The sequence below is a fragment of the Scatophagus argus genome, chromosome 3, assembly GCF_020382885.2.
Source record: "Scatophagus argus isolate fScaArg1 chromosome 3, fScaArg1.pri, whole genome shotgun sequence".
NCBI classification, from domain to species: domain Eukaryota; kingdom Metazoa; phylum Chordata; class Actinopteri; family Scatophagidae; genus Scatophagus; species Scatophagus argus.
Window position 1 is genome coordinate 19,420,845 of NC_058495.1, and position 23,266 is coordinate 19,444,110.

General features: G+C 41.5%; 1 protein-coding gene and 1 non-coding gene across 3 annotated transcripts; one reads left to right on the forward strand and one right to left on the reverse strand.

Moving 5' to 3' along the window:
• Window positions 1-1,716: 1,716 nt before the first annotated feature.
• prkcdb (protein kinase C, delta b) lies at window positions 1,717-22,993 on the reverse strand. Of its 2 annotated transcripts, none has more exons than XM_046384533.1 (17): window positions 22,770-22,993; window positions 10,660-10,790; window positions 10,131-10,400; window positions 7,554-7,722; window positions 6,628-6,659; window positions 6,433-6,518; window positions 5,750-5,879; window positions 5,511-5,611; window positions 5,281-5,365; window positions 4,987-5,114; window positions 4,008-4,181; window positions 3,722-3,813; window positions 3,525-3,587; window positions 3,235-3,373; window positions 2,314-2,546; window positions 2,038-2,281; window positions 1,717-1,895 (listed from the first exon to the last, which is right to left on the reverse strand). In XM_046384533.1, exons 2-17 carry the CDS (start codon window positions 10,766-10,768, stop codon window positions 1,737-1,739), a joined length of 2,214 nt encoding a protein of 737 aa, XP_046240489.1. In that variant the 5' UTR covers window positions 10,769-10,790; window positions 22,770-22,993; the 3' UTR covers window positions 1,717-1,736. The 2 variants fall into 2 exon arrangements, with proteins under 2 accessions (XP_046240489.1, XP_046240490.1); XM_046384534.1 differs by having other exon boundaries at window positions 2,038-2,166; window positions 2,358-2,546; window positions 22,770-22,991.
• Window positions 9,630-9,701, forward strand: trnae-cuc. Its single transcript has one exon. It is a non-coding gene; the product is annotated as a tRNA-Glu (tRNA).
• Window positions 22,994-23,266: the final 273 nt, after the last annotated feature.

The following is a 23,266-nucleotide window of genomic DNA, read 5'->3' on the forward strand; positions in this document are numbered from 1 at the left end:
GGATTACTGCTGGGGACAGAGGACGAGGACAGGTCATGAGCCGTGCGCACTGCAGGAATGCTGTCCTCGTCTTTTCGTTCACACGTAGAGATGCAATTATGTCACCTGACCGCTAGATGGCAGTAAGCCCTGGCAGGTCTTCCTCCCGTGACCACTAAATCCCTGTGGTACTTTGTTATGGTGCTCTAACAAAGGATCTCATATTTTTTAAGGTGAGTAACTACAGAAGATATGCCACAGTGTCCAATATAAGCATCCTGAAATAGCAACGATCACTGGGAACCCGCACCACACCAGGATACTGATATTTCTGTGGTAATGTCTTTACAAAAAGGATTTTTGCTTTTGTAAGACCTTCTACATATGTACCCTTCGGACATACAAGTCTACAACACACATAGATGAATTTAAAAAGGACACAAGTGAGTTATTTATCTATAATTTAAAGTTTACAGTTTATTAAATGATCTGATGTAAAAGATGAGGAGAGTAAAAAAAAGTACACCCATGTTAACATATATTCATTTTCCATATACAGTACTATTATTTTTATGTTAAAATTCATTACATTCAAGTAATATTTAAGACCCCATGTTTTCAGTGTAATGCCCATCCCTCATACACAACACGACACATCCTTCAACACATTCAGATGTACCACTGTAGCAACTTTCCAGTACGTCTGATCACAGCACAGAAGATAAGTATGGAATGACTGTTTGCACTGTGCTTCAGTTGTATTAATTAACTGATGATTGCTGATGTACAACACGAGCTTGGACACAAACAGCACACAGAAGACTATAAGACTGCCATGTAGAAATTCTGTGCTAAAAAAAAAATTAGAGAATAGATGAGACTTTGTAGCGGGCACCTTCAATTTCACAAGACTGTGGAGTCAGTGAGGAGGGAAACTATTCAGAAATGCAATAGCATTATTTCAATTGAGACAGATTCAAATTTCCCTCAACTTTTAGCACTATTTTTTCTATAATGCCTATATCTGCCTGTTGGATATAGACATCTTAGAATCAGAGATCAACTGAGGATTGGTTCAGCAACGTTACAGACTAATGTAGCACCAATTGCATCAAAAAAAAAAAAAAGACCTGCACACACCCAAACTCTTGTTTCCACATGGTAACACACCAACAGACACATGTGGAGAGTATTAATAGGCAAAGCACACTGAACTCTCTGGACTTACACACACCATGCCAGGTGTGCACTGTGTATTTGTTAAACTAAAAAAAAAAAAAAAAAAGCACGTCAGGCTTGTGTCAGGCTTATTGTCTGATACAGTACACGGTTTGTTTTGTACAGATTCAGAGCGAGATCACAAGCAAAAATAGGAGAACAGTAAGAAAAAACAGAGCACATCAATGACGACCCCCCGCCCAATATCGATTACGTTAGCACTAATTTCCTAAAACAAAAAAAAAAAATCGCCCTTAATTTCTTGGAGCTTTGTACTCTTTTATACACTGATACAGTTTGACAGTTGAGACAGGATTATTGCTTTAGATGCAAGCAAAAAACCTGGTTTCATTTTTATCTCATCCTCCGATACAGGAACTAAAGAAGTCGTAGTCAAGCCCAAATCTTTTGATGTTCTTGTTATCCATCCAGATGAACTTGGACCATATGAAGATAAAAAGATTAGGATAAGAGTCAATTTTAAAGTCCTGGTCCAAGACTACTTTCACATGGGCCCAATCTTCTTTTTTTTTTTTTTTTCATTTGCTGATCATCTGTTCCAGTCTGGGGTTGATGAAGGAAAAGCCAGCAAATGCTGCCTGGTCCATGGAGTCAATGAGGTTCTTGTCCGCGTGGGAGAGCCGTGGCTTCTCGCTCAGGAACTCTCGGTCAAAGTTGCTACAGTCGTTGGGAGATTTCTGGGATGGGACAGAAGGGTCAGTCAGGTTAATGCAACAACGTGGAGTATTGTATCCTATTCTACATGCATGCAATTGATATTTACACTGACTGGTACCACATAGTTTGTTCAGGAATAAAGAAAAAATCATTGGTTCATACCACTTTGGGCTTAAAAGGAGGATCCACTTCTTTCTTCTCCAGTGCTGGCCAGTTGATGATTCTGAAAAATGGGTGTGCACGAATGTCTCCTACCACACCCAACCTGCGGCTGGGATCTCGCTCAAACAGCTGGAAAAATGATGGATGGAAAGAAGACATTTCGATTACGAAAACAACTCCCCCCCTCATGTTGTGATAAGGAAGAACGAATGCACTGAAAGCCAACCGTGTGTGTGTGTGTGTGTGTGTGTGTGTGTGTGTGTGTGTGTGTGTGTGATGGAGAAGCTGTAAGTGTGTCTGATAACATATGTAACAGTCACCAGCTCGAGCAGGCTCTTGGCCTCCTTGGTGATCCACCGAGGGTAGTGAGGGGTGTCCGACCTAATGGACTCAAACAGCTCATCCTCATCGTCACCTTGGAAGGGCGACTGACCAATCAGCATCTCGTACACCAGCACTCCGAAAGACCACCAGTCTACCGAGAAGGTGTACTTCTGTCCCAGCAGGATCTGAGATTAGGGAGAGAGTTACAAAATACACCAGACGTTTGAGAGCCAGGAAACAAGCTGTCTAGATGGAAGGACTCTGCTATTTTTCACCAGTGTTGCAGTAGCACAGAGAATCAGGCTGCGCTCCAAAGCATACGTTTCCTTCTTATTTTCAGTTAGTACTGCAGCTTACAAAGTACATAATGTCTCAACATACTACTTCGTCATAACATTGTGCCTTGATGCTTGACCCTCTTGCTCATACATCCATCGCCGTCCATATATAGTCATACAAAAATACACACAACACAAAAACTATGTACGCCTTGTAGTTACTCTTGAAAGCTGCATCCACTGCCGCACAAAGGATTGTCAGCCAGAGCAGACAGGAAAGCATGCTGGTTTGCAGACTGCATAATGTAACCTGAAGCAGTACAACACTGGCAAACTGCATTTGACATGCTATGTATTGGGACATATTAAATAGTTTTCTGGCAATCTCAATATTATGGTAGTATGGATATTGGAACGCAGTATAACTCAGGTGACATGCGCAGACACTGCCTTGTCTCCTAATGTCCACTAGGGGGACCACAGACTCAATGATTGCATTACAAGGTGGGGCTTTACATTTAAAAACATACTCTCAGCACAATTATATAGTCAATTTGTTTGAAGAATTTTGATGGAAAAGTAGTGGCAAGATAACCTCTGGTGCAATGTAGTCTGGTGTCCCACAAAATGTGGTAGCTCTGGCCTCTCCAAACACATTCTCTTTGCACATGCCAAAGTCTGCTATCTTTATGTGTCCATCCTTGTCCAGCATCACATTGTCCAGCTTCAGGTCTCTGAGGAAAGCCAGGAAGAGATATAAAACAATTAACAGCCAGTTCTGGTACAGTATGTTCTGGTGCTGTGGTCTAAAATCCAACAAGACATTCAGTCCCAGTCTACTCTGTTGAATGCAGATAATAGTCCAAAATGACTGCTGCGTCTTACCTGTAGATAATTCCTTTTGAGTGGAGGAACTGCAGTCCCACTATTATCTCAGCAGCATAGAACCTGAAGGACGAAATGTGCAAAACAGCCATTAAAGATAGTTTTATGTGATTAAGAGCTAAAGTTGCAGATTCTCCAGTGTGGAAAATGACAATTGCTGTATTATTATTTTTGAAACAGAGTCATGGTGTACTTACGTGGCTCTGTTGAGATCGAAGCGGCCTTTGTCTTGAATGTGGAACATCAAGTCGCCTCCATTCAGGTACTCCATGACAAAAAAGAGGTGCTCCTGTGCAAACACATTATTGTCAGCTCACTGCCACAGACAAATGAGACATTAAGAGTGTGTGAGAGAGAACAGATTCAGATAAGTGGGGCTGCGAATGGGGGGTCTTTATCAGCTGGGAATTGTCGCTCTCACTGCTGAGGCCTGGCTGATTTAAATGCTTCAGTAGTAGAGATCTTCAATATGTATTTACTTACTTTAGACTGGAATGTGGAGTAGAGATGTGTGAGGAAGGGGTTCTCCCAGGCCAGGGCCAGGACTCTCTTCTCAACCATGGTGCACTCCACATCATCATCCATGAGAACAACATCCTTCTTCAGAACCTTGACAGCAAAGTACTGTCCCTGTCCCTTCAGCTCCGCCAGCAGCACCTGAGGTGTCAAAGACACTTAGAGTGAGTACTTCATCAGTGTGATCACACCAGTTTCAAGCAGTACAATGATAGCAAATTACAATCAAAACCAGGAAGTTATTTATATCTGCTCCTCTATTTGGTCTTCTTACATGCTCAGTCTCAGTGTACCTCAGTCAGATCACTGGATGTTTGATGCAACACCAGCAGACTACACTTGGCCCGGATATAAATGAACCGTCTATCCTTTGCTTCTCTGTTATCCACAAATAGGTCAGCCTTCATAGGCTGCATGTTTTGTCATGTTACAAAGAAGCAATAATGAAGGGTGCTAACTAAGCTTTTATCTGAAAACAATCTCCCACTAACACCTCAGTCTGAGCAAAGTCATTTAACATTGAGTGAGGAGGCGTATTATGCTAAAAAGTCTGGTTTTTACCACACGTAAGGTGGTACTTCACTAAAAAACTTTAAGAGAGGGCACCGATAGATTTGGATGAAGAGTACACTGGTACATAATAACATCAGTTCATTGTTCAACTCAAACATCACTGCTTATTCATTTTTCTTTGCAATTACACTTCTAATTAAACCAAAAGCTGTCTAAAATATGAAGATATGGCCTCTTTCTGTCTACTTTACTGCCATTTTCATGGTTCTGTTTCATTGGTACCATTCATCTACAATGCAACGCTCACATGTAATTTCAGGATGTATATGATTTTTTTTTTTTTACTATACACGATATGTGCAACATAATTGGCACGCAATAACTCCCTGTTAAATTCAGGTAAACATTTAAAAAAGGGGACCATGGGGCTTACCTTGCCAAAGCTGCCTTTTCCCAGCACCTTGTGGAGAACCAGGTCTTTGATGGTGAGGCGTAGCCGGGGAGCTGTAGGAGCTCCTGGGGCTGGGCTCAAGCCTTCATGTGTCTTGCTGTTGCCACCTGCTATAAATACACATTTGCAACCATGGAGCAAACATATATGCTAATCTGAATGCAAAGAGGTATGTAAACCCATACAGCAAAGGACAAAGACTTGAGAATATAATATGAATACTACTTAAAAATCAAACAATTCTGTATGGTATGCACTGCAAGGAACCCATCTTACCACTAGGGTCTGCTGTTGCACTGCGGATATCTTGGTAGACCCCAATGTCGGCTGCATTGAAGTCATCAGACTTCTTCATAGATTTCTAGCAATGAAAAAAAAAGTTTACTGAGGGAACCTTTGCATCAGCAATCAACCATTTGTTCTTGTCTTTTTTAACACTAACTGGCAAAAAAATAAACATATAGTCCACTCAAACTAAAATAAACATATCAGGTTATTATACAAACCTGGGAGACTTGAGACAGAGCCTCCGCCAGCAGTTTCTGGTTAATTCCACACAGATTGGCCACTTTGCCTTGACAGTAACTGTGTACATTCATGCCACACTCTGGTCAGATGCATCAAAAAGTATTGGCCAAGTGGAGCAAAGGAATAAAATGAAAAGAGTGTCAAAATGAGAAAAGCAGATATAACATCTGAGACAAAGCAAAAATAACAATAACAATAATGCACACATTAGACTGACCTTCACATTTGAGGCCCTGTCTGTAGAGACCCCATAGCAGACTGCCACAGTGGTCACAGAATGTGGGGCTCTTGTAGTTGTAGTACTTGAAGCGATGTGGCATATCAATCTTGAAGCGCTCTTTCTGGAACTACAAACACACAGGGATCCATCAAACCAATACGAAGCTGCCATCTGATCATTAAAGCAGCCACAGCTGGGACCATATGTGTTGTCAGTTTCAGTTGCTTTTAAGTGGCAGGTACAAGTCAAAGTCAAACTCCCCACTCAGCTCTCGTCTACATAATAAATCTAACACTCATATTGTTTGCAAACTTTGGTTGTACTGAAGACTTTCAGTCTTGTCTCAGTGATGAATTAACTACTTCATGACAGTAAATAAGCCTTCTATCATAAAAGGATTCAAGGAACTTTTATTGTCATACCAGCTCACATTTACATGTTTATGGTACGAAATTAGGACTCGGGTCCTGGGAGCAATAAGTAGAATCTAAAAATATGAAATGAAAAGTTGAATAAAAAAGAAATATAAGCTAAATACAAATAGAATATAAAACTACACATTTAAATAAGAAAGCCGAGCAGGACAAAATACAAAGTCATTATTGAACCATAGCTAGGAAAGGTAATGAACGCTAATCTCAAGTGAAGGTTTGCTTTGACGTTGGAGAACATAAACTCACCACAGTGTCACGACTGTTGGCTGCTGTTCCAGTGCACCTGCCAATGATTTTTTCGATGCATTTCTTGTGGATTGCCGCATTGCATTCTGGGAGAAATAAATATAATATTGTATTAAATTATATTGTGTTTACTGTGAAGAATTAAAAAGGGTAAAATGTGATAAAAATGCAGATAGCAGCTGATAAAACACTCACGTCTGCACTTGTAACCTTGCTTGTTGAGCCCCCTGTATGGGAGAAAAGGAATTTAAGTAAACTCTTGCGACGGTTTCATACAACATACAACTTCATCGCCTCCTTTATACAACAGCTAACAAACTACATCCAAAATAAAGTCCACAAACTTTGGAAAATGAGAGGCTGGCTCAAAGAGATGGCACAGCAGTGGCTCATTTAGTATCAGCATAACTGGAAGATATCTTTCACATCTTAGATCATGAGATTGGAACTTCTACATGTAGAAAAAGCTCGGATGATAAGTGGCCAGAGAGACTTACACAAAAACAGTCTAAAAGGAAACATTAGGACTAAAAGAGACAGATAACACTGTAGTCTGGGAGATAGGGGCAGAGCTTGGCTCACAGGTTAATGCTGCTGACATAGTTGGAACACAATCTGACAGCCTTGTGGGATTTCCCAAGGCAGTGACTAATTCTCACAATAGCAGTCCTGCTTGTTTCTACCCTTACCAACCCTCCACAGACTGCTCTATTTAGGAAACTAGAACCGCTGCTAATTGGTCTTTTGAGAAACACCCTTGGGGGAGGGGGCTGGAATTTTCAGATTTTTTTGTTTCGTTTGGTACCTGGAAAACATACATTAGGTGACAGCACAAACGGTCTGGAACTATAAAAACCTGTGTCAATGGTAACTTAATAAAAACACAACACTGACTGCAATAATAACAGACAGTAGTAGACAGGCAAATTATCTGCTTTTGGATAAGTACTTCCCCGACACAACAGCACTGGAAATTACTCCCATAATCTCGTGCTGGAATTCCAACAAGCCTCAAAACATAATGAAGGTCAAAGTGACAAGAAGGTTTGATATGCTAACCAGCTAAAGTAGACAAACATAATAGTGACTCAGAGTAACAAAGGCAGGACTTGGCATCTCACCACAGGAACTCTCTGCAGACAGAGCAGAAGGTGGGCTGGCCAAAGAAGGTGGCCGTGAACTCGTGGTTCTTGATTAAGTGAACCCTGGGCTGCTTAAAGGCTCCTCTTCTCCTGTTGAGGGTCGTGACTCCATCCTCGGGAATAACCTTCATCGAAGGCTTACACAGCACTGTCGGGAGACATCAATTTCCAAATCAAGCCAGTGTGTTTGTATTATATTCAAAACATATGGGGTATGTCAAACAACTTTAAACCGAATTATGATCCAAATAACCCCTTGCATTGATTTGCAAAGACAATCAAAAATGACATTAGAGATGCATCGAGGTCAGACTCTGGTAAATTATTTATTTAATGTCCTGTGTGTGTGGGTGTGTGTGTGTGGGAGGGAGGTAATTTTCTCTTCTTCTTATTTTTCCAGCTAGCTGATGAGATTCACTGATGTACCCTAAATAACGTCACAGTAGGAATTATTATAAATTAGTTAACTATAATGGCCAAGGGCTATTTAGCCAAAAAAATCCCCATTAGCTCAATAAGAAACCAACAGTCATTGCTGCTAAATGGAGGGTGAACACAGAAAAATGCCATCTTGGATAAGCAACTTCCAGTGACGCAAGTCAGCGAGGTGGGGTCAAAAGTCAGCCGGAGAAGACAGAGAAAGAGGCGTGAGAGAAGTAAACAAAGAAGGCAGAAACCCTGTTAGAGATGAGGCCGGTAGGCGGGTGGATGGGAAACACGGAAGGACTATTCAAAAAGAAAGTAGCACCCTAAAGAGACAACTGATAGACAGGCAAAAGTGGGAAGAGTGATGAAGTGAGGGAGATAAACTAATTTCCCCTCTGCCATTCCAGTGACAGATGTTTATGTTTGGTCTGCGCTTCAGTGAGCTGAGCCAAGAGAGTGGGAGACAGAGAGCGAGAGAGGGGGTAACAGAACTAAGACAGACAGAGGAGGAACACAGCGTTGAGGGCTGTTCACACACGCCTAAAAATACCCCAGGCGGCTTTTCAGGAAACCTGCGGAGTGTGTAGGAGGGAGATGATGGAGTATAGAGCTCTTTCAGTAGACACACTCCCTTCTCCCTTCATGACCCTCTCCGACCCTGAACACTGAACCTCCGACGGTGCTACTGCTGCACAGAAACTCCCCCTCAGTGGAACCGGCTTGTAAATCAAACCTCAGATCTCAGTGACTACCATAGACTGGCCTCGCTGTCTGGAGTGATGAGCTGGCAGCTGAGTACACCACAGCCAAATAATACCGCTCTCCCTTCTGCTTCTAACAGCTAGAGTGAAACTAAAATAGGTTTTTGAAAACAGAGAATGACAGCATTATGTCTTATCACTCAGGCTGTCAATAGTAGATCATTTATGGTGCTATCTAGTGTGTTTAAGTGGCCTCAATATTCCAGTGATTCAGTGTTTCCCTGTCATACCTGACAGGTTAACCATAATGTATCACAATACAAAACTCTTCATTCAAAGACACAATACAAAAAAATACAAATTAAAATGGCTTAAAAAATAAATTAAAAAATAAAAACTGTACTGTGTGCCTTTGTTTAACCCCAATGAACACATTAGTACACTGCATTGAGAGAAACAGGCAACAACTCTTCTCATCACATAGCTAGTGTCAGATTCATATACTGCATATTCATTATTGTGGTCAGAGTATTTGCTGCTTATTCAAAGCACGGCCAGCCCTGAGGCCAAATTTCCACATGACCTTGAAGGATTGTTACACTGCATTGGCTACATGGCCGCACCTGTAGTCAGCTGACAAGCTCAGCGAGAGCTATGTCACCAGCATGCAGATTAACCCTTGATATCTTGAGGTGTGCAGTTTATTGCAGGGCACCTGACACAGAGCATGATGACTCCACACTATGGCTAACATGTTAAGCTGTGGCTATGTGAAGGAAGTGTAGGGAAGTGATCTTTCTTGCCACTAGAGGGCATTATATGTCATCACTGACAGGGAAAGTTTTACTGTGGGCTTACATGGCACTGGTGTGAAAGGGGAGGGGGCAGAGGGGGAGTTTCAACATACCACAATGACCACCAGGGCACATCCCTGGTGGTCTAGTGGTTAGGATTCGGCGCTCTCACCGCCGCGGCCCGGGTTCGATTCCCGGTCAGGGAACAGTGTTTTTTTTTTTGTTTCGTTTTGTTTTTAAAAAGCAGAATTAACTTACTGAATTTCCCCCCAAGGATCATTAAAGTCTCATTTCATCTCTCAATTTATTTTCTAATTGATGGGATCCAACAAGAACACACAGTTGTCTGGTGGGAAGCTGGAGCAACACTTTTGGTTATCTGACACTGAACAGACTTCTGTCTGTGCTGGTAGTCTGCATTGGATTGGGCTCAGTCAGAAAAGGGTCAAGTGGTGTCACATTTCCAATCAGGATCTAGCAATGGCTGCTGTCAATAAAATCTGATCAAACCACAACAATGTGGTCTTGTTGAAACAGAGTAAACTTCAGAATCAATAATACCTAAGAATGTCTGAACTTTAACTTGTTGACATGTAGTCTAGTCTAGTGTCGGCTTTAAGACGCAGCAGTTTTACCTGCATCACTGTCCTCCAGGAAGAACTGTACAGCCATCTGGATCTTCCCTGAAGGATGAAGGTCCACCCAGAACTCAGTGCGACCGTTGCTCTTAGACTTACAGCGTTCTGCCAGTACAGACACACCCATCGTGGCCTTGGCCAACGGCTCCTCGGTGCTCTTCATGAGGACCACTTCCAGGACACGCCCCTCATAGATGTGAGCATCAAATGTGGACTTCCATGCTGGATACATGGTGGGCTTTCTCTGAACCAAAGTCTTCCCTCGCTCTGTGAAAAAAAGACTGGGATCATTCTTTGGAACAAAACGTTCATCTTTTCCTTTTGATTTTCGAGACCAGCAGATAGTGGCTGTTATTGCAATTAAATTCGGGTTGTCACTGTGCCACTCCACTGACTGCATATGAGTGTGTATGTGTGTGTGAGAGAGAGAGAGAGAGAGAGAGAGAGAGAGAGAGAGAGAGAGAGAGAGAGAGAGAGAGAGAGAGAGAGAGAGAGAGAGAGAGTGTGTGTGTGCATCTGCACATACCTGTGTTGACAGACTCCTTCATCTTGATAGCGCAGATGGGAGGGTCGGACAGAGGAGGCAGCACGCCCACATCATAAGCATTGAAAGCAATACGCAGGAAGGGTGCCATGGTGACCGCTCACCTAAGCCTCCTGGAACAAACACATAGACTCATAATAAGAAAACACACACACAGAAAGACACACACCCACACACGCGAATTGCCTAAGTTCTTAAAACAAGAAGGAAGAGGGTCAGTGTCCTCAAATGGGAACTACAGAGGAAGCAGAAGTTTTCAGCTCACGACACAACTCTGGAAACTACCTGCCAATAATGAGTGAAGAAGACACAACTCCAAATATGAAAGCAGCAGGAGGGAACGAAACAGGCAGAAACAGAAAATCGAAAGGATCACATTTCCAAGAAATTAGAACCTCAGTGTTGTGGGAAAAATAAGATATGCAAAGTGAAGTCCCTTTGCCTCCCTATTGTTTCTATGTGGTTTCTTCCAACACAAATTATGCTTGTCAAACTTGATTGTTTGTTCTTAGCTGGCTGTACATATTTGTTATTTGAAAGACTTTCAGAGCACTACATCATAGAGAATTGTGAAGTGAGAAGTGAGAATTCAATTCTGCACACACAGAAAACTGAAACAGAAAACACAGCTTGCAAAAGTGTCTGCTCGCTTGCTTCACATGAAGCTGAATTGCTCCACTGACCGATTTGTTCAGCACTACTTTGCATGTGTTTCGTACAGTTCCTCTTTAACTGTTTCTTATGGGGTTTGAACGCAGTCTTTCCTGAGTCATTCTTAATCTGCCCAGAACACCTGGTCCCATCTATGCATCTTAAAACAATAAATTAGTGTTGTAGAGTCTTTGGATAAAGCAGTATGAAGCGTCAACGAATGTTTCCCTAAAAGACACAATTATCTAAATATAAAGCAGTATAAGATGAATATACAGATATAAAATTCCCCGAACATTAACTTAATTTTCACAATACAAGAAAAACAACTTTTTGCACCAGTCAACACTGCTGCTTTATAATACTTTCAAGTAGTAGTTCCTTGGAAAGGGAGTAATTTTTGTAATTTTATAAACCCTGTGTGTGAGCTGTAAGAAAACAAACATGCAATGATCCAAAATTATAACATCAGATCAGATGAGATAAGATAAGAGATAAGATCAGCTGAAAGGAAAACATGTTTTGAAGTAGCAGTCAGTGTCCGTGTGACACCACAGAGCCAAACATAAGATGTCAGGAGGACAACCATTTGTCCTGTGTTCTCAGTAAATCAGTGTTCTATAACACCAAACCGTCTCACCGTCCAAACAGCTGACACTAGTGTCATTTCCCCACGAGGGACCTTGTCATAACAGATGGCAAAGTGGGAAATTTCTATAACTGAGGGAGCAACCATTCCAGACTCGTATCGTACAAAGAAACAGCACTAAAAAAAATCATGCTGATCCTTTCATGTTATCAAGGCTGTTGAGTCATATATCTGCAATGTCAGAGAACAGCCGGAGCAAGAGGGCATATTAGGCCTAATTCCCAAAGCAGTAATAAATTCCCACAGAATTCCTCTGCACTGCACTGTTTTTGTGAGCTCCTTTACTTGTAGCTTTAGTCTCTCAACCTCATTAACATAATCTTGGTTTAACAGTCATTTCACAAACAAACAGCATCTCCTTCTTACTTATGCAATAATGCTTAGCTGCTCTATAATATTATATTTCCGTACAGTAATATCTAAAACTAAACGCACAGAGACACGTCCTCATTGAGTGAGTATGAATATGGAGACAAAACTCCTGGACAAGGACATACTGTAGCCTCCCTGTTTCTACTTAAGTAAGCAATCATTCACAAGGAGACAAGCTTTGTTTGTGTTCACGTTCCCTTTCACACTGCTGAATGTCATGCATTATAAGCTCCCAAGTGACTGAACCGGCTGCGATACATACACGTATGCTGCTGAGTGACACTCGTAATGTAAGGTTTTGGGGAGATGAAGCAGTAAGAAGTCTCTTACTGTAGCTGAAACATTTTGGCGGGGGGGCATCATGTCTCTAATTCTCTGTGGTTGTGTTCTTATCATTATGTGGAGGTGCTTAGCAGGGAATAATGTTGTATTAATGCGAGTAGCTAAGCATGATTCTTGATATATTGGCTCACTCAGGATGTGTGGTGTGTGGGAAGCGGTGGGGCCCTACAGAAGCAGACTTGTGATCTGAAGGTCGCAGCATTAATTTCTTAGACAAGCAAGAAAAATCTGGATGGGCAAGTGAATGACTAACTCTGACATCTCCGTCAGGATCTTAAACCCCAAATGCTCCAAAAGTCAGAAGTTACACAGCAACCAAACAAATGCTATTGTAACAGTTAATTTCTAGGCTACGCACACACACACATTTGCATGAAAATGACATGTGAATGTTTTTAACCTAAAACGCATAGGTGAGAAAATGTAAATAGTCCAGTTTAATTTAAAGTTAACTAGCTATCAAAATGGGATGTGAAGTCTTTCATTGACATTTTTGGGTCTGACCTACTAACTACTGGTTAAAAGAGGAAGCAGAGCATGGACAGGAAACATTTATCAGTGAAATCGTAAGGTAATATGCGAATAAGAAAATGTATTACATGTGCTGGTACCATATTCAAACATCCAATTTCTAACTTCACTTTTCCTGTGCAGAGTTGTGAGGTACATCTTGGACAGGTCAGCAGTGCATCACATAGCCGACATACAGACAGACAAGTCATTTTCTAATTCACTGACTTTAAAGCAAACTGGAGCACCTGGATTAAACCCACAAAGTCCATCATCTGACATTTCAACACAAAAAAACCCTCCATCCATTTAATTTTCCATTTCAAAATTCTATCCTATTCTAGATCGAAATGTACATACTTTTCAGCAGATTTTTCTGACCATACTTAAAAACAGCAAGCATGTTTATTATGTAAATAAAGTGTCTTTGCACAACTTTTGTTCTTGTTATAAGGTCACCATGAAGTTGACCTTTGAGCTTTTGCATATACAATGTCATCACTTGATCATTTTATCCTTTTAGACATTTGTGTGAAAGAGGACATTTGTAGTAAAGCTACACTAACAAAAAATCCATACTGTACATTAGCTACATTTCTACTTCTTTTTGTTAATTATATTTCAGAACTTGTGTTGTGTCTCCACTGGGATGACAATGACATATTTCTGCTGTTGCTGCTGAAGGCTTCGACTGACCCTGCAAGCCCGTTGGGAATCTAAAGACTAATCTTCTGAGTGGGAGCAGGAGGGTCGGGAAACTATTAGAGCTCTCATGAAACTGCCCACGCATGCACCCAGACAGACACACAAAAAAACATATTAATGAAAGTTATGGCCAGATGTGAAATACACACAAAGACACTGTTTTTCAGAGTGTATTTCCGATTTTCTCTCCACTTTACACCCACTCATATTCTCTTATGTACACATACACAGGTTACACATACACACATTGGTACATAGAAAAGAGAGCCTTGTTTCCCCAGAGAGAGTGGAAAAAATGAGCACATGCAATTGGGGAAGGGGTGGGCAGAGGAAACGAGCAAAAGAGAAGGGAAAAAAATAGAGACAGACAAATCACTGGAAGGCAGGCCAGTGGACATGGAGAGCAGAAATCAGACTCAATGATAGTAGCAGATTTGCCTTCATTTGATCCAGCCACAATGAGGTTGACTTGCAGCAAGATGGATGTTGTTTAAGTGTTTGTCACTAAAGCTTTTGTCTGTGACTGAAAGGACTGACGGTAAAGTACCAGTAAAGCTGGACTACCTGCCTGAGGGGTATGTGCTGACTTCAGACAAACAAAAGAATTTATTACTTACACGCTAACTGGGAGAAGGCACAACATGCGGAAAACATACTCACAATAGCATGCGAGTAACTGAAAGATGCCAATAAATGTCACCTGGCTTGATGTGAAAATTGTTGTTGCCTGTCACATCAGCTCTGATAAAGTTTTAAGTGCTCCTTTACCCAGTTACTACAGTAAAGGTTTTCACTGATTGATTGATTGATTGATGCATCAACATTTAATAGTGACAACTAAGCAGTTAATCCTCTGATGAACAGACCAGCAGAACCACACATTTAAGCAAGCAGATTATCAGATATAACAAGTCTGATCAAAATATGTCTGCAGAGAACAAGGCGACTGCTCGGCTAGCAGCTTTCTGGAGAACCGCTCATCCAAACTACTTCACAGGGTGACCAAACTGTAAAAGCCATTAGAACTCATTAGAGAGGTACAGATTTAAGCCTCTCTACAAACACACTATACAGACAAAAGTATTCGAGCACATTTCTTTATTACTGAATTCAGGTGTTTTATGAAGTTGTTTTTCAGAGGTTGGGCACGGCCCTTTGTTTCCATTGAAAGGAAATCTTAATGCTTCAGCATACCAAGACATTTTGGACAATGCTATGTTTCCAACTTTGTGGGCTCCATTTGGGGAAGGCCCTTTTCTGTTCCACAGAAACACTCCAAAATCTTGTGGAAAGCCTTCCCAGAAGAGTGGAAGATGTAATTACTGCAAAGCTGTCTATGTGTTTCGAATGCAACGTCATTAAAGTCCCTGTTGGCTTTTGTCTAGTGAAGCTCTTGCCACAATGTAGCGTTGGGCTGCATTTCAACAACTGTTTGCTTTTTTTGTAATCAAATAATTTATCAGCTAAGGACTGTTTTATTGTTTCATTCAGTTGATTAACTTCAAGAGTAGTAACGATCAATTTAAAAAATAACCTAACCCTAGCAAAAATAGTCAAAATGTAAAAACGCCCATCATTAATATTAAGACTGACACACAGACATTCTTTGCTTCATAGTTAGATGTAGATTAGTAGACAACATGTAATGACGGACACCAATCTTCCATTACGCTGCATGCATTAAACATGACACAATAACGGAGACAGATGCATGACTGTCTACAACAAACAGACTATCATCACGGTCATGCTCAGTGATCCACCACAAACAAGTCAAAGTCTTGGTATGTACTGGATTAGTGGAGATGCCACTCATTGGAGGAAGTGAACAGGCAGGTCGAGCAGGTTGGGTAGCTTCTATATGGCAACCTCTCGTCTACAGGTCTGAACGAAGACAGGTACAATTACATGGAAGACACAAACAAGTCACCTTTACGTAATAAACAAAAAATGTAGCGTCACATTAGCCTTTTGTGTTATTAAAGACGGCACAGGATAGTGTGTGTCTACAACAGAGTAGTCTCTCGATGCGTTTTAAACTGTAGTCCCTCAGTTTTAGGACAATCCAGAAAGACAGAGTTCAACCGTGTGGACAAGGTCAACCAACTGATGTTTTTATGGGCAGACAGAGGATTGTTCTTATCCTCTGAACAGTGAAGTCAGTTACCTGACCTCAGAGCAACTAAGTATGTGTTTCACTTGCCAGAGACTAGGCATAAAACCCCTGAAACAAGCAAGTAGTGACTATGGCTGCAGCACAGGCCTGTTAGAGAATCACCAGGAAAGATACCCGCAGGTGTGTCTTAGACTTCAGACAGTCATAAATTGCAAATAAAAAATATTCAACATGATGAATTCGATTCAGCTGAAATTCTGACTTTGGCCGAATGGCACTCTCCTTAAACTGTGAGTCTCTGTATTAAAAGGACTACAGTTCCAACACTGTTGATGTGATGTGAATGCAAACACCCTGAAATTATACCAGAGAGTGCACTTCAACCCCACAGTCATTATTTAATGTCAAATTAGGTATGTTGGAGTACCAGGAGGCAAATGCAAGAGGAACGTCTCAATGTCCAAACAGTTTGAGACGGCACAGCATTTTATACTGTATACCTAGAGGTCAAAGGCAACAGAACGTTTTTTTAACAGACATTCAGGAGTAACACTTACGCACTGGAAAACAGGCTTTTTTCACAGCAGACATTTTGACTTGTCACAGCAAGAAAGGCACAGGTGTAATAGACAGCAATGATGACAGCTCAGTCACAATTAGTGTTATTAAGTACTTGCCCACACATGTACAGACATTTTTTGTGTTTTGATCAGTTTTTAAATCACCAGTAAACAGCATTTTTAAAAAAAACTAACAAAAAAAGAAACAAAAAAGGCCTTTTAAAGTGCACAGGTTTCTGTGTATGCATGCTGATGCTGATTTTGGAAATTATGATGTTCGAATTCAATTTGTGCATGCCCATTATTGTTCTGTGTAACATCAACAACAACACCAGTTTGCTTATGTTTTTGCAAGTTCTTTCAGTCAAATCCTCCAATAAGCCATTCCAATGAACCCACCGGGATCTCACAACTGTTTCACCTAAATGCAGTTTATGAATACTATTGATTACACAGGTGCTTTTGCTGTGGACTGTCAAAATGTCTGGTTTCTGCCGACTCAAACTGGCAGACATTTCTACCTATCACAGTAAGAAATAAAAAAAAAAAAAATTAACAATGGCTGAATGGCTGTGAGTAAAACCAGTGCCGTTTATACCATGACAAGTCAAAATGTCTACGTCAGAAGAACTGATCAAATCCACTTCGAGTCAGCACTTTTGACCTGACTCATTGAATACCTTCACAGATGATTTTAATTCAGGTAAGATAAGGCACTAAACAAAGGGCGAAATGTGTCAGTATCAGTTATGTCAGTCTCAGTGACAGAGGATTCTGAGAAATGAAAACCAGCCTGACAGGATTCTAAATAAAGCTATAAGATGAAAAGTGGAACACAGGCAACAGACTAACCTGTTTAGAAAATTTCTGTCGGACTTTCCTGACATTATTAAAAAATAATTGTCAGGAGATATTAGGTTTGGGCAAGTGTTAAAAGATTGGACTGGTATAATAAATTTTAGCATTAGGTGTATATGAGATTCTTGCTGATTAGTAAGAGTGTAGCATTACCAGAATACATCAGGACAGCTGTGGTTTGGTGGTTTCTGGCTCACTTCACACTGATCTGTTGGTGGTTTCAAGCACAACCAGGAAGTTTTTGACACATTCCACAACTAGATACTGTAATATATTCAGTTATCACCATCAGGAAATATGGACAAATGCGTACAAAGAAAATGAGGAAAATGCACACCATGTTCGCACCATACATGATCAAAGCAGCCTTTCAATTGAACAATTACACAAACTCTGGTTTCACTGTCCTCCCACTTCGCGTTCCTTCTAAAGTTACTTCAACAGAATTTCATTGCACTTGTAGTATAATGACAATAAAGCTTATTCTGATTCTGAAGAGACTGTGCTGTTCACAAAATGACAGAAAAATGAGAGGAGCAGCGACAGGCTAAGACACAAAGGTCCATAACAGACCCAGAACAGCCTCAATGTATGAAGCTTGGCCTGGTAAATTAGAGCTGAACAAACATGCTCCACATGATTATAATGAACCTGAACAAGCATGGTCTGACTCAGCGAGGGGTCATTCGCACCTGAAGCTAATAACCTGTATAGATGTGAATTTAAACATCGATTGCATCATGAAACTGCTCTTTACGAAAGCTCAAATAAAAACAGTCCACCCACAGTAGAAACTGAAAAGGGATGTTTGTCACTGTGAAGGCACTGTTAACTGTTGGTGTCTGCTGGAATACCATTTTCAGAGTATATACTGTCCCTCCATCCTCTAAATTTACCATTTGAAAAATTTTCACAAGGTACAAGGTCAACACTCGTCAGTATCTGATGAGACCATGCAGGTGACACAACTCCTTCATAAAGAGTGTTGAATAAATCAGGTTGCTGATTGGGGGCCTGTGGAATGTTAGTCCACTTAAGCAGGACTCAAACTGCAAGAGTTTCAGGATGATTTAATCCTGATACGCCCTCCTAAATCTGGTCTGGGGCCTTTGTCGGAACCAAAGTCTTTAAATCTTGTAGTGTGTGTATGTTTGAGAAAAGGGAGAGAAGAAAGTCTGTGAAGTTTCTCCTTAAGTGTGTGATGCAACCTGATTTCAAAATCTGTTAGGATTTCAAAACTCCTGTAGTGTGAGATGCTGTATATTGGCAGGAACTGGACCATGTTGTCGCACCCATTGCATCCCAAACACACTCAGTGACAGACTGCGGCAATTACATAACTTATGGACATGACTGGTGAGTATGTTTTCAGCTTCTAGGAACTCTGTACCGAGCCTTGCGAGGGTGAGGGTGTGCATTGTCCACTGCACATGAGGTGATGGCAGTGGATAAATGGCACAACAATGAGCCTCAGGATCTTTTCATGACATCTCTGTGCATTCAAATTTCCATCGACAGCAATGTACCCGCGTTTGTTGTCCACAGTTTATGCCTGCCCATACCATAACTCCACTGCCACAATGGGGCACTTTGGTCACAACAATCAGCAAACTGCTCGCCCACACAACACCATACATGCTGTCCGTCCTCTGCCTGGCACAATATAAACTGGGATTCTTCAGTAGAGACAACACTTATCCAAAGTACCAAACGATACCAAACGTGAGCGTTTTTCAACTCAAATTGGTCACTATGACCTTGCTGAGGATGACAAGCAAGCTAACAAACTTCCCTGAGGTGGTTTCTGACAGGGTGTACAGAAATTCTTTGGCTTTGCATACCAACTACTGCATTAGATGTGTGGGTGGCTGGTCTCATTGATGAAGCTAGAGGGAAGCCCTGGGCTGCTGGGGTTACACGTGGTCTTCTGCTTATGGTAGTGAAATGAACATTCAATTCATGGACAACAGCTCTGGTGGACATCCCTGCAGCCAGCATGTCAACCGCACTCTCCCTCAAAACCCGAGACATCTGAGGCACCGTGTTTTGTGATAAATCTGCACATTTTAGATCAACCAGAGCGTCCACCCATAATTTAGCGCTTTAGCTACTCAAGTGTTGTCAAAATAGCATCACAAATGCAAGAAATTGCTTTCAAAACAGTTTAAAATGGCTGTAAATCTGTGATGGTGAGACACAAATCTGAAGCGACAAAAACGTAACATCTTTGGTTGAGGCAATAACATTTTCCAGTTTTGACAAAAGAAAGCAACTCTCACAAAACCTTCTTTAATCCACAAGTCTTTCACTGAGGCAAGGTGGCATGTATTATTACCGTATTAACACTGTCTCAAAAGCACATGAGGTACTTGTGTGCGCACACACACTAATAACCTCGAACAAAGCAGTCTTTAATGAATTTCAGTGGGGACCTGCTTGAAAAAAAAAATCAAAGCCTTCCTTTCTTTCACTAACCAAGGTTAATGTCTAACACCCCCTGCCCAACTGTGACGTGCCAGCACACACACAGACAGGGGGTTATGTCAACAAACAACATATTACAGATGTTGTCTGCGGAGATACCAACACAAAAAACATAAAAATATGCGTTTACTACCTGTCTGTGATGGTGCATTCTCTCCATAGCTTTCTTTCACCCGTACACAAACCCGGAGAGCAGGTCAAGTAGGACACGAAAGAAAAGCGAGTGAGACCTGAAGACGAATGGGACCAGAGCTGAGGTCGCTGGTTCAAGGTCAGAGTCAGACGAATGTCGGTCGTTACACATCTATTCCAGTGATACTGAATGCTTTAATTTCACTATGTGCCTTGAAATGACCTGAAACCAACTCGATGCAAGCGGTTCATTACTGCTAGATGGATGCTCAAAATGACAGTACACAGCGGGACAAACTTCAGTGTAACTGTTGTGGAGCGGTAACCTTTTGTGTTTTTCTTTCTGCTACTCCTGAGTATCAATGAACTCGTTGGCACGGTGTCAAACCTGTCGTACCAACATGGAATGAATCCTACCTCTGTGAGAGACAGAGACAGAGTGTGTGCTGTGTGTGTGTGAGCGAGTGACTTTTCTCCACATGCATTAAAAGCGGTGTCCATTTCTGCCCAGCTCACAGTTTGTACAGCCTTGATTCAGATAGACAAAATAGGATCCGAGCCCCGAGCAGGACAGCATAATGTGAAGTGTGTGTGTGTGTGTGAGAGAGAGAGAGTGAGAGGGAGAGACAAAAGGCCAAGGACAAGCAGTGAGCCAGCTATATTGTTATATTACAATATTGTTCTAGACTTTCCGATATTACTGCATGATAACAATAATAAAGATTCATGAATTACACTTTCCCACAACACCTTACTTTGTTAAATAAAAACAGTTAAATCAAATTTCTCAGCTGCATTAATGTTCAATGTTGTTTCACTACAAACAACAGGACAGCTTTGCCTAATAAAGTATTACATTAACATTTCATGATTCAAATCTGTAAATATCTCTTTAAAATAATAAACTCGACTAACTGCTGATGTCATGGCTTTTGACTTTTCACTTGCTGTACCTACTGAAGCTTACATGAGTCTGCCACCCTGTCTCAAATTAAACAATCAATTATTTATACACACGAATACAGTCTAATATCAGTCCAAATGTTGTCTAAATTACAGGAGCCGGTGATGTGTTTATGTGTGTGTTGTACCCTCGAGGGACCGGAGCTGCATGGACAACTCCTCCTCACTGAGCAGATGTCTCAGCTGTGTTCTCCAAGCAGCACATGAAACCACAAGCCAATATTGACACACCAGTAACTGCAGGCAGATGCAGGTAGATTGTATTACCTGCGCTCACAAAGCTGCATTGCCTCCAGAAAGATAACAACAGGATACGGAGTCTTGTCACAAACACAGAACTGTGCTGTAGCGCATGACACAACACCTTGGCAAGCAATGGAAAGCATATTTCAAAATAGGAACCCGGGAACCTGGGAAGCTGAATAGTTAACTACTAGGGATTCAGAAGGCTGACTTGTTTACAGCCATAAGAATGCAGGATAATTTCAACACAGATACTTATTTAGTAATCCTCCTGACAGATGTTAACGTCTTTGTTACCACAAATAGGTTACTGTCGTTGTGTTTCACACGCGGCCTGTTTCTCAATCAATGTCTTCGCCCTACAAAAAGTCCAATGAGAAAAGGACCTTTGACGTTGAAAGCTCATGGACTTTGGTCTCTGATGAACAATGCAAACTGGCTCACATACAAGTCAGACCGCAATGTGCCAGGTGCTGCTGTTCATCATCTTCTTGATCTGTGTACTGACCGCGACACTGGCAGCTTTCGGTATAACCACCCCTGAGACAATAGGACGAAACCTGGATCTGAATGGGAGTAAAGTCAGCTAAATTTATCTACATTTGGACTTAAAAAAATTAGGATTGTACACATTTTGTGGCTGCATGTACAGTGAATTGAATGTAGCATTGAATACAATATGTGGGCCTCAGCTGTAAATCATTTCTGTCACTCTACCTCAGTAGGATCATTACATTTACTCTTTAATACACCCTGGATTTAGCCACAGATAACAAAAAATGTAACATCTCTGTCAGTACTTCAGTAACTCAGTACTGATTTTTGTGTCGGTTTTGACCACTTCATTTAAACCGTCCCAGTAAAAGGACATTTGAGGGGAGTAGTTCAGGTGTTTCAACGAACAGCTTAACACACTCCCAAAAGGAAGTCGTCTGTAAATGAGATAAATGAATGTTTCTGTGGTTAGCGTTCACAGTGGTGGTCGTTAGCATAATGAACGCCAACGTTTACCCTCCACTTTAATTTTCCACAGAGTTAGCTACCCCAAACAGACTGCTCTGTTGCACTAAGATACAGCACTCTGCTCGAGGAATTTATTAAGCACATAAACTGGCTTCTGGTTGCTGTACTGTATGTCATTTCTACACCATAAGTGGGGACAAGTAAAGATTTGTTAGCGGACCTGCAAGCACTGAAACACGGCTCAACTTATGTAACCGCAGCACGGCGAGAGAGGGAAACATTCCGCGACAGCAAGTCCTCTCATTTCCAACGCAAGACAGAAGTCCTGTTATTACTTCCACTACCACAACTACTACACCACTGATGTCAACCGAGGGTTGCAGTCGAGGCTTTGCTCCAAAAGCAAAGACGGGCGACTCCCGGCAGCCAAGCCGGCAAACAAATGCTGTTGTTTGAACTGTCACACAACACCGAGCGCAAGTTTTTTTTTTCTTCTTCCCAACCGCCAACAAGTTCAACCGCTTCACAAACTGTTTTGACCTACCTCTTCCGCCGAGCTGCAAACACTCCCGTTGGTCGTGAGATTGTACCCGGCTTGGATTATTTACTTTCTGAAGCACGTTATTTTTCTTTCTTTGTCCCCCGGAGATACGACTTCAAAATCTTCAGTAATGTTTAAGGAAGTGCTCGAGTCGGCTGCTCTTAATTAAAGCCCTCTCGCTCTCTCTTTCTGATGCTTGTCGCTCCGTGTCTGGCTCTGTTCTACTGCAGCTGTACGGCAACGCGCGGTGCAGAGGCGTGAACGTGTGACGTCGACCAGGTGAATTCCCCGAGACGCACACACGCGGGCACACACTCACACGCACGCAGAAGTGAGACTACGCGGTGGTGCAGTGAACTCACAAGTGAAGAAGGGAAGGAACTAAATATCCGTCAACATGTGCTCATGTACTTTCCTTAAGTCTTTTCTTTTTATTGCACTTTGTACTTCTACTTTATACTCCGCTTTACTTTACTTTATACTTTATATCAGGATTTTCA